The sequence below is a fragment of the Barbus barbus genome, assembly GCF_936440315.1.
Source record: "Barbus barbus genome assembly, chromosome: 11".
Lineage (NCBI taxonomy): Eukaryota > Metazoa > Chordata > Actinopteri > Cypriniformes > Cyprinidae > Barbus > Barbus barbus.
In genome coordinates this window covers 7,433,876-7,446,378 of record NC_136739.1, presented here as the reverse complement: position 1 = coordinate 7,446,378, position 12,503 = coordinate 7,433,876, and the positions used below count along the sequence as shown (strand labels likewise).

The following is a 12,503-nucleotide window of genomic DNA, read 5'->3' as shown; positions in this document are numbered from 1 at the left end:
ACTGAGGGAAGAAACTGTTCCTGTGTCTGGTCGTTCTGGTGCTCAGAGCTCTGTAGCGTCGACCAGATGGTAAAAGTTCAAAGAGGTTTGTAAGAATCATGCAAAGATTCTGCACAAAGAATCATGTGCACATGATTCACATCTGCACACAGCATCAGACCATGTCATCGAAGTCAGCAATAATTTGTTTTGCTTATGAAAATCACAAGGAATTTATTTGCAAGGCATCCTGTAAAAAGAAGCACTCGGCAGACTGCAAATTTTGCAAATCAAAAATTACTGAGGTGTCGGGGACAACTTCAAACTTCTACCGACATGTTGAAAGAAAGCATAAAGAAAGGTATGTTGATTATTGCAACCTTTAAATACCAACGTAATCCCAATAACATTAGCTTACTAATGCTGGGCGATATGACAATATGCCAACAGAATATAGGCTAATATAGGTATGGATCATATCTCGGCATGCAGTGCTTGACATTAAAGCCCGCTAATTGCGGGTGGATTTCAGCAGCGGCTTTGAGGCTCGTGCAGCCTGTGTGAGAGAAACTCAACAACACACACAAACCCACAGAGGAAACATACTGCTGTAAAAAATGTGTGTGTATATATATATATATATATATATTGTTAACATTATATCGACAAAATAACACAATCCGAATGAGGACGATTGCAAATCTTGATTTTATACAAGAGTTAAATAAACGAGTAGTTAAAGGCACTTACATTTTAGACACAAAATATTGATGACTCTTTTTGCTATTTTTATTCATTAATTCAAGAGTGCCAGAAAGACCAGAACAGTTGTGCATCTGATCTGAGCAACATATAACGTTTCGTTATTGAATGATTCAGTGTTTTTGAAGGAATCAGGTCAATGATCCATTCAAAGTCAGGCACTTGCTTCGTTCTTGAATGAATCATTAAGACAAGTGGTTTCCTGCCACCTACTGGCAGTTAACTTTTATATTTTGACGTATTATCGCATTTTTCAAACATTTAAAATTTCTATTTTGAAAATGGTATATTTTAAAAAACTCGTTATGAAACAAGAATTTGCTCATATCGCCCACCTTTAAACGTTATATGACAGATATACAGTGATTATAAATACATTCCTTTTAAATTTTAAAATGTGATGTGTTCTAATGTAATTATTTTCATTCACTGTGCTCTGAATTGCAAATTTGCAAAAAGCAAATACCTGTTTTACTTTTTTGTCTTCTATTTTAGTAGGAATAATAAAATGTTCCTTTTTGTCCCAGGATAAAAGAGTACAAAAGACAGCAGCAACCAGTAGATGTTGCACAACCCAGCATAACAGAATACACAAGACCAGATTCTGCAAAAAAAACTGCCCAACTTTATGATGCTAATTCTCCCCGACAAGCAAGAAATTCATGATGCCATCATTAAAGATCTGATCATTGGCTGCACTTTACCACTGTCAATTGTCGAAAATCAGCATTTCAGGCATTTCCTGAAAGTAATGGACAACAAATACACTCCCATTGGAAGGAAGACAATCACTGAGAAACACATTCCTCTGTTGGTTAATCAGGTTAAGAACTCAATTAAAAGAAAGCTCCAGGCCCAATCATTTGTGTCCATAACTGCTGACATATGGTCTGATCGAACCATGCGTTCTTTCTTCGGTGTCACAGCCCATGGATTTAACCAAGAAGAATCTTGGCTGGAGACCTTTCTTTTAGACTGTAGGCGCTTCTGTGGCAAACACAGTGGAGAGAATATAGCCATGGCATTTGACGAAGTTGTTGATGAATATAACATAGCAAGTAAAGTGGAGTACATCATCACTGATAACGCAGCAAATATGAAATGTGCGTTCAAAGTCAAGCTACCATAGGACGAGCAGCACAGTGATGACAGTGATGCAGAAGATGGAGACTTGGATGATGAGAGCCTTTGGGAAGATGTGACCTGGGAAGATGAGACTGTCTTGACAAGAAGGCGGCAAAGGCTGTCATGTTTTGCACATTCTCTGCAATTAGTTGTGCATGACAGTATGAAAGAAGCTAAGGCCTTTTCTTCAGCACTTGCCAAAATGTCAAAATTCACCTCATTACTTCACACAAGTACTCAGTTTAAAGAGCGATTTGAGGCTGCATTTGGGACTCAGAGATCCATTCCTGCAGCTACATCCACACGCTGGAATAGCACATTCAAGCAACTACAGGCCCTTACATCACTTGACCATAGGGCTCTCACCCAAATTTGCGGTACAGACTTTCAGCATGTTCTTTTTTCAGTTCGTGAATGGAATCAGCTGAAGGATTTAGGTGCATTCTCTCCCCTTTTGCTGAAGCAACTGACCTCACAGAGGGTGAGAAGATGGTGACTATTAGTATGGTGGTCCCCACGGTACTGGATTTAAACACTCATCTGCTTCAAACAGTGGAGTCGAGAACTCATTGCCAGCAATTAGCCATAGCCCTTCGGCAGTCCCTTTTAAAGAGGTTCTCTGGGATTTTTGCAAGAACCAAAATGGTTGAGGAAAATGGGAACAAGGACCAGTTTGGCCATGTTGTGTATTTCTTGGCTGCAATGCTTGATCCTCAATTTGGCCTTAACTGGGTTGATCTAGATGTAACCAACAACGAGAATGCAATTTTGGTGAAGAAATTCAGAGACGATCTGAAAAGATCTCTTACAGGTAATGCATTTCTTTGCTTAAATAACATTACAATGATTTGTCTGCATCATGTTATGAAGAAAACCTTTTTTTTTGTGAGCATAAAATACACTGTGGGCATACAGCAGTGGTACTTGGGTACCTAAATGCAGATAATACATTTTAATGTGTATGATTTTTAATGTGTATGAGTTTCTTATTTTTCAGATACTTTGACTGCAGAAGTTGAGGCCACTGCAGGTGGAGACATGCTGAATTGTGACGCTGGCGGTGATGCAACCACAAACTCTCCTCCTGCCAAATGTCCACGACTTCTAGCCCGCTATCGAGCCCATAAGCACCAGAGCTACTCAGCTAAGGATTCAAACATTCAAACTCAGATACACAAGTACTTTGATACCATTCAAGAAACAGACACAAAAGCTGCACTTGAATTTTGGGCTACAAACAGGGAGAAATTCCCACTGCTCCATTCTCTGGCAGTGAAAGTGTTGTCTATACCAGCATCCTCTGCACCAGTAGAGCGTGTCTTTAGTAAAGGTGGCATCATCATGAGACCGCATCGTGCCCGCTTAACCCATAAAATGGTCACAGAACTTGTATTTCTGAAAAGCAATATGGCCCTGATTTAGTGCTCTGTCTGTGTAATACAGTGCATTGTATTTTCAGTGTTCATTGCAGTTCACGTTAAAAAGTTACCATAACAGAGCGCTGTTCTGAAAAATGTTTCTTGTCATTGATAGACAGATAAGTAAAAGTAATGAAGCATTAAGCTTGTTGTTATGACTACTAATTATTTTCTGTTTTCTGCATCCTCTGTAAATGTGGGACAGGGGCATCAAATAATTGAAGTGTCAGTTGTTGAACTGGAAGACACAATAGAGAAACGGCTTAATTTGTATTTTTATAAACTCGTAATTGAATAAAAGTTTTACATATACCTCTATATGATTTTTTTTTGCTTTAAAACAAGTTTTATTACACATGAAACAAAAGAAAAATATTAAATAGCAAAATTTAGTATTTTTGTTAAATTTATGTTGCCATTGGTTTGTAAAAGTTAAAATATTAATTTAATGGCTAAGTTTTGAGATTAAATTCAATAATAATAAAAAGGTTGGTTGTATTTTCAATAATTTTTTACAGTATAATTCAGTTTCTGGACTCGACCGGACTCGACTCGGAGTCGAACATTAAGGACTCGGACTTGAGTCCAACTCGGCACCTTTTGGACTCGAACTCGGACTCGGACTCAATAGGTTATGGACTTGGTCTCGACTCGGACTCGACAAAGGTGGACTCGAACCCAACACTACAGGTTTGGAAAGCACTGATCTAGGTAATCTCGATACTGTCATGTTTATAAAATAAAAAACTGGAAGTATTTTAGCTGAGTGTCAGCAATGCCTGATGTTTTAACAACAGACAAGGAAATGGGGCAGACTACACTTTAAAGCTGCAGTCTGTAACATTTTTTGGTTAAAAATGTTCCGAAATCAATATTTGAGAAATTACAACCAGTGTTCAAAACTATCACCTTACTTTAGCCCGATTCACAACGGTTGGTTTATAATAATGCTTTCTAATCTGAGTGGTACGGGTAGGTTTCCGCGGGAAATTCGAGCATGGCACTGAATCATTACGTCACGTCTGTAAACAAGAAGTTAGTAGTCTACAGCATGTGAGGATCCTGCAGGTGACGGCTCATTTATATCCTTATCTCACAGCAGCTAATAATTAAATTTATAATTTTGATGGCGGATTGTAATCCAGAAAGGATTGTTTATGAAATGCATGTGAATTAAATTAAATTATATTCCAGTTTTAAATGTGCTTCTGTTTACAGATAGCCAACGTGGGATTACACAGGTTTTTGTATTTTAAATAGAACCAGTTTGAAGGAAGATTAATTTGCTTTTTGGATTAAAAGAATTTCTTAACATGAAATTTGAATGGTATGACAATTAGATATTAGACTGTACAAAAATTGAAATCTGCACGCTAATACTATACTCATAGTCTCGCAATGCTGATGTTGTAAACAATAATTCGAGAACAAAGCAGAACAATGATAATACTTTGCACAATTAGATGTGATATGAGCTAATTTATCTTTAGATTGAATCCCCATTGGTAGCGCGATTTACTGGAATATTTTTTTCCTCAGTTGGGCAGAACAAATGTGGCAGACTTGTTACTTGTTCAGATGGCTATATACGGTGAAAATTCTGATTTGGGTCATATATTCCAAGACATAGGTTAGAATCAGCGAAGTACAGTAAATATCCACACCAGTGCAGTGACTGACAACTACATATTCATTTCAAAACATTAGATTCATCCGTGCTGGAGCCGTGCCGGAACAGCGGATCACAACCCCGCGCACGAAAGATACTGTAATTCCGCAAGAAACTGCAATACCAGGTTTTCAAACATAGAGGGTGGCAAAGAGGTCAAAGTTACGGACTGCAGCTTTAAATACAGAACTTAGGCCCCGTCCACACGAAGACGCGTTTCGCTGTATACGCATAAATTTTTTTACCGTATAGGCATTTAGTCCACACGAATTCAGCGTTTTCGAAGAGTGAAACCGATCCTTTTTGAAACCAGGTCCCAGGGTGGATAAATTTGAAAACGCCGTTTTCACGTTTTCGTGTGGATGGCGAATCCGTATATTTTCTGAAACGATGACGTCATCAGCCCACGTCTCGCCCCTAATCAGACACCGCTACGTCACATAACAGCAACAACAACAACAACAATGTCAGACTACGTGCCTGTGTTCGTGCTGCAGAACCTACTGAGCTCATTAGCTTTATTAAAGCAAAATCTTCTGCTTTGTGTGTTAGTTTGTATTCAGCGCGCAAGGTTTACGCACATGGGCCAAGTCTTCTTCTCTGTTTTTTTGTGTATCTCTGTGGCAGAATTACAGCGCCACATATTGGTCTGGCATGTGCACTACATCGTTTTCAGTCGGTTTCAGTGATTCCGTGTGTACGCAGATATTTCCTGAGACGACTCCATGTTTACGGAATTTGAGGCAAAAAAAAAGATCGGATGGGGAGAAATCTGGCTTCGTGTGGACGTAGCCTAAATGAGTGGTAGTTAACGGGACACACCTGAACCAAATGAGACAATTGCACATGGGAGAAACTGGGTTACGTGGAGCACATGGGCGTGATACTAAATCCCTTACTCCTCTTATTACTTGCCTTGTCCAAATACCACACTTGCGGTCTTTGCACTTGACAACTAATATGACGTATTTCCTGTTTTTGGCCCAAGTGTTCAAGTGAGGATGAAAACCACAAGTGTGTGTCAAACTTTTCATTGCCTGATAGGATACCTTATAGTGTTTTAAAAAGGCAAGTGTTTACATAGACTTATTTTAATTTGTGGTGCTTCTAATTAAATGATAAAAATCAGTTGCAAATGTTGTACAAAATATCACCACTACTCATCTTTGCACCAATGAAACGTAAAAACATAACTTCTTTGATCATATTTACCAAGGGTACCAACAATTCTGACGACCACGTGTGTATATTAATATTTATATGGGAACATGTATGTTACATACATGTAACCAAATCTGACAAATAGATTTTGTAACATATATCCATATATGTATATATCCCGTAATGTATGACTATACGTGTGTGTGTATATATTAATATATAGTAAATATAATATTGTTAATATCTACTAAATGTATGTGAAAATACATTTGTACTGCACACACACACATGCATATATATATATATATATATACAGGTCCTTCTCAAAAAATTTGCATATTGTGATAAAGTTCATTATTTTCTGTAATGTACTGATAAACATTAGACGTTCATATATTTTAGATTCATTACAACACAACTGAAGTAGTTTGAGCCTTTTATTGTTTTAATATTGATGATTTTGGCACACAGCTCATGAAAACCCAAAATTCCTATCTCAAAAAATTAGCATATCATGAAAAAGTTCTCTAAACGAGCTATTAACCTAATCATCTGAATCAACTAATTAACTCTAAACACCTGAAAAAGATTCCTGAGGCTTTTAAAAACTCCCAGCCTGGTTCATTACTCAAAACCGCAATCATGGGTAAGACTGCTGACCTGACTGCTGTCCAGAAGGCCATCATTGACACCCTCAAGCAAGAGGGTAAGACGCAGAAAGAAATTTCTGAACGAATAGGCTGTTCCCAGAGTGCTGTATCAAGGCACCTCAGTGGGAAGTCTGTGGGAAGGAAAAAGTGTGGCAGAAAACGCAGCACAACGAGAAGAGGTGACCGGACCCTGAGGAAGATTGTGGAGAAGGACCGATTCCAGACCTTGGGGGACCTGCGGAAGCAGTGGACTAAGTCTGGAGTAGAAACATCCAGAGCCACCGTGTACAGGCGTGTGCAGGGAATGGGCTACAGGTGCCGCATTCCCCAGGTCAAGCCACTCTTGAACCAGAAACAGCGGCAGAAGCGCCTGACCTGGGCTACAGAGAAGCAGTACTGGACTGTTGCTCAGTGGTCCAAAGTACTTTTTTCGGATGAAAGCAAATTTTGCATGTCATTCGGAAATCAAGGTGCCAGAGTCTGGAGGAAGACTGGGGAGAGGGAAATACCAAAATGCCTGAAGTCCAGTGTCAAGTACCCACAGTCAGTGATGCTGGTGTTGGTCCACTGTGTTTTATCAAGGGCAGGGTCAATGCAGCTAGCTAACAGGAGATTTTGGAGCACTTCATGCTTCCATCTGCTGAAAAGCTTTATGGAGATGAAGATTTCATTTTTCAGCACGACCTGGCACCTGCTCACAGTGCCAAAACCACTGGTAAATGGTTTACTGACCATGGTATTACTGTGCTCAATTGGCCTGCCAACTCTCCTGACCTGAACCCCATAGAGAATCTGTGGGATATTGTGAAGAGAAAGTTGAGAGACGCAAGACCCAACACTCTGGATGAGCTTAAGGCCGCTATCGAAGCATCCTGGGCCTCCATAACACCTCAGCAGTGCCACAGGCTGATTGCCTCCATGCCACGCCGCATTGAAGCAGTCATTTCTGCAAAAGGATTCCCGACCAAGTATTGAGTGCATAACTGAACATAATTATTTGAATGTTGACTTTTTTTGTATTAAAAACACTTTTCTTTTATTGGTCGGATGAAATATGCTAATTTTTTTAGATAGGAATTTTGGGTTTTCATGAGCTGTATGCCAAAATCATCAATATTAAAACAATAAAAGGCTTGAACTACTTCAGTTGTGTTGTAATGAATCTAAAATATATGAAAGTCTAATGTTTATCAGTACATTACAGAAAATAATGAACTTTATCACAATATGGTAATTTTTTGAGAAGGACCTGTGTGTATATATATATATATATATATACACACACATACTTGCTACATGTACTGCGTTAGGCTAACCAAGACTTGTCACAGCACTTACATTGATGGGTATTGTCCTCATTTAAGTTGCTTTGGATAAAAGTGTCTGCTGAATGATTAAATATGGATGTTAACTTGCCTGAATCTGTATAGAATTGGGGACCTTTGTAGGCATATTGGGAATGTATTTTTGAGACATTTAATTTTGAATGTAAACCCATGTGTTAATAAAAAGGAATGTGTTTCAATAAAGCTATGTAGTAGTTTCTGTCTTGTTTCTGTCTTATTGCTAAATATATATTTTATATGTATCAATATATGGCTATACATGGTTCATGCATATATTGAAAAATATAAAAACTAGAGTCCCATATGTCAAAATATATTATTTCTTATGTAACATATCTTCCAATATATTCACATATATTTTTGTTTCGTAAGGGGGCCCATGCTACCTTCTGTTCAATGACTGCAATGGTTGTGCAGGGAGTGTCATCTGTGGCTGAACCTCCCTGGGATCTCACCCATTTGTATTGCAGTGAACATGGTAGTCCAGAAGTTTCCGAGCAAAGGTTCAGTTGACTGCATTCAAGAGATTCATTCTCCACTGCAGTCATGGTCTTTTGCCACCCAACAACCCTGCTGACCCAAAGGGTCAAAATGTGAGTGTGGCCCACACTCCTCCTCCTAGGAGTTGAGGACAGAAGTGGCATGCCCACAGAAAATCCAGGAAGGTACGTAGGGGAGTTAGAAACAGACTTTATTTGTGCCTCTGTTTGCTTCTCTAGAAGAACCTTACAACGTGTTGAGTGACTGAGTCAGTATTGGTATCTCACGCTAATATCTGGAGGCATTGTACTTCTTTCCTGGTGCAGGGAAGTTAGGATGCTGAATTGTTCCACTCTTTTATCAGACAGCTTCTCCGATATATTAAATATAATGCAGGAGATGCTTACCCCATAATCCACAAGAATGGTTGTGCATAAGTCTATGTTAACACACTTCCAGAAGTGTTGATACTTGATAGAGAGAGAAGTGGATGTTGTCTCACTTCCTCATCTTTTTGCCTCCTTCCGGCACTGTAAAGCCTGGTTCAGACTACACAATTTCAGCACGATTTTGGCACAATATGCTTGACGTAGGGCAGTGGTCGGCAACAAGCGGCCCACGGGCCAAAACTGGCCCGACAGCAATAATATCTGGCCCTCGCCCGCAGCCAGACTATTTTGATAGCAGCTGGTTCTGAAATAGATCTGTCATGACAGCAACAGTTACTCACAATCAAAGTAGGCCTATGTGAGTGGAGCGGTGTGGTTTTGAATGGAGCAAGGAGCGGATTTTTTTACAAGTCAGAGCGTCATGGTTTTCACTCGCTCCACCACCGGTCCATCCCGAGTACAATTCATGCCAACAGCCCGTAATATAACTGAATATTTAGCAAGAATTCACATGTTAAACATATTTTGCTAGCTTGATAGAGAAGGCACACTCAAATCAGGAAGAATGTGAAGGCTATGATAGTTCAAGGAATTTGTTTCTTCCTTCTAGATACTGAATATTTTCAGCTGAAAGCATGATTTAAACAAGTACTACAACACTTATTCACACGCAGTCGCTCTCTCAATAATGCATTCAAACAAATGTAAACTTACAGTGATACTTCATCTGTATCCGATTTCGAATGAGCAAAAGTCTGTAAGAAATGCATCGATCCGTAGGTAAAATAACTGACGAAAACATACTGTTATTTTCATCACAAACAAAATTTGCACTGCAAAAAGCACCTTTTAATGCTATGTTATTAAAAGACCATGTTATTAGCTCATGTGGTAGGAAAAAAGTTTGCACACTAGTGTTCCAATAAGCCACGTTGAAACTCTCCTGCTATTTTATTTATTTTATTTTTTAATATAGCTATGTTATGAACAGAAAAGTGATATTTCGAACCAACTGAAATACTTTTCATGATAGCGAAGGCGGAGCGATGTTTCTGATATTCAGATATTTTGGAAATCTGAGTTTCGGAAATTGTTGGCGCTCCACTCCACTCACATAGGATACTCTGCCGGACACCGCCACACAAATGTGGCTTTTGGTTAATGACTGTCCTACTATATTTAACACAGAGTAACAGCTCACTACCAGTTACAAAAGACACTGTAACAGTCTGTCAGGCAATTGTAGTTGTATTTTTTATCAATTCATTTCTTAAATTATCCTTTGACTATGGTCTGGCAGTTTCATCTCATGTTGTGTGTCATAGTGGATGACAACTGATGCCAAGTCTGCGATGCTTCACAACGTCAACACAGAAAGTCTAGCATGTTTAATTTGTTTTTCGTCGTCCATGACGAGTTCTGTCACATCTACGATACAGGCCAATAGGAGCACAGAAGTGCTTTCGCACATGCTTTCAGATATGCCGAAATGAAAGAGAGGCAATAGTATCAGTCCTGCTACGTTGAATTTTACAATGGCTTTTACAATGGCATGTTCTGCCCAAAGACAGGGCAGAACATGCTTGCTAGTCATTGTTTCTAGGGTGATCATATACATGCCATTTTTCCAGGACACGTCCTGGCATGGATTTGGTTTGGCTTTGTTTTCCTGTTTTCATAGTTGATGAAGATAACGATCGAAAAGTAGTTTGACCAATAAAATGCTGGCATTATACATAATGGGCTAATCATGGGGTGTGAGAGAACAGTCAACTACAGAGAACAGTCAAAGCCATGCAAATACGTTTGAGTTAAAGTAGCTTTGTCCAGACTGAGCAGTATTTGACATCAAAGTACAACTGCATGAAACGACTAATTTCCGGGATAAATCGGACAATGGAAATATCAGTGAAAGTTAAGGTGCACGAAAATTTCCCAGGCTGAGTGTGCTGAGTCCCGTACACGTCCATACATTTGAGATGCACTGAGATTTTCGGATACGGGATGTTTCTGATTGCACACAATAGACGTGTTCAGAGATTTCCAGTATACCAGCCCTTATAAATAACCCATGGTTTTATTATAGTAAAAGTGTATTTACCTTCTTTTGGCAGATTGATTGCCATATTTGTATAACCACAGTTTTGCTATACACGTTTTTAACTACATACAATAACCATGTTGTTTTGTTGAAACTGCCAGACCCGCCTGGATGACTTGAAATACAGTCAAGTATTGTCAAATACAGTCAATTTTTGCCAGCTTCTTCGAAGGCTTGACTTTTCTATAGGGAAGTCGTGGCCTAATGGTTAGAGAGTCGGACTCGTGATCCAAAGGTTGCGGGTTCGAGTCTCGGGTCGGCAGGGATTGTAGGTGGAGGGAGTGAATGTCCAGCGCTCTCTCCACCCTCAATACCACGACTGAGGTGCCCTTGAGCAAGGCACCGAACCCCCAACTGCTCCCCGGGCGTCACAGCATAAATGGCTGGCACTGCTCCTGGTGCGTGTTCACGGTGTGTGTGTGTTCACTGCGGTGTGTGTGCATGTTGGATGGGTTAAATGCAGCGCACGAATTCCGAGTATGGGTCACCATACTTGGAAGTATGTCACTTCACTTGTTGTTTTATTTATGTACCATGGTTAATTATCATAAGGAGCAAGCAGTGTTGAGGCTTTTTTTTTTGGGTGTTAATCGGTTAAAAATTAATCAATCAGTCATTTTTAAATCTGTAGGCAAGTTTAAATTAATCCGAATTGAATGAATTTAAATGAGTCTTTTGATTAACAGAACCACAAAATTTGAGTAAGATTAATAAAAATCCACACATTCGTGGATAGTGTTGTATCTCAGGGTTTGTTATAGTTTGGTATCAAGGTAATGAACACAGTAATATCACGCACGGACGGACATTTCAGGCCTTGCATTTGGAGCTGAATCACCCGAGACTCGGGCTGTGTTCGAAATGCCATACTATCTGTCACGGGTGGAGAGAGACGAAGACTCAAATGCTGGCGAAAAGTGGGTCTTTTAATAAAAGAGAAAAAAAAAAAAAAAAAAAAAAAAAAAAACGAACAAAAACCACCCCGAAGGGGAAAAACAGGCAGACAGAGAACTGCAGTACCTGCAAACATACCCACACATACACTCTAAACATCAAACAGGAAATAACGAAACAGCACGGGACTGCAGACATCAGGAGAATAAATAGGGAGACAAACGAGGACACAGGTGAAGTCACTGAAACAATAAGGCGTGGCAGGCAGAGCAGGAGGATCGTGAGCAGACACTGCCGCTGCCTCGGAAGCGTTGTGAGCGTGCACCGCCGCCTTGGAAGCCTTGTGAGCATGCACCGCCCCTTCAGGAGGATCGTGCGTGGGCACCACCGCCTCGGAAGCCTTGTGAGCGGGCACCGCCGTCTCGGAAGCCTTGTGAGCATGCACCGCCCCTTCAGGAGGATCGCGAGCGGGCACCGCCGCTTCGGAAGCCTTGTGAGCTTGCACCGCCGCCTCGGAAGCCTTGTGAGC

At 40.0% G+C, this 12,503-nt stretch overlaps 1 protein-coding gene across 1 annotated transcript; it reads left to right on the top strand.

Moving 5' to 3' along the window:
• The first annotated feature begins 1,268 nt into the window (after positions 1 to 1,268).
• Positions 1,269 to 3,595, top strand: LOC306876899 (uncharacterized protein). The gene is made up of 2 exons (XM_079428348.1): positions 1,269 to 2,677; positions 2,864 to 3,595. Exons 1-2 carry the CDS (start codon positions 2,281 to 2,283, stop codon positions 3,286 to 3,288), a joined length of 822 nt encoding a protein of 273 aa, XP_079284474.1. The 5' UTR covers positions 1,269 to 2,280; the 3' UTR covers positions 3,289 to 3,595.
• The last annotated feature ends 8,908 nt before the right edge of the window (positions 3,596 to 12,503 follow it).

What these genes read in the sequence shown, in the direction of transcription:
- LOC306876899 (XM_079428348.1), top strand. Translation starts at nt 2,281, where the DNA reads ATGGAATCAGCTGAAGGATTTAGGTGCATTCTCTCCCCTTTTGCTGAA. An exon ending in TCTGAAAAGATCTCTTACAG is followed by an intron (nt 2,678 to 2,863) that starts GTAATGCATTTC and finishes CTTATTTTTCAG; the next exon opens with ATACTTTGACTGCAGAAGTT.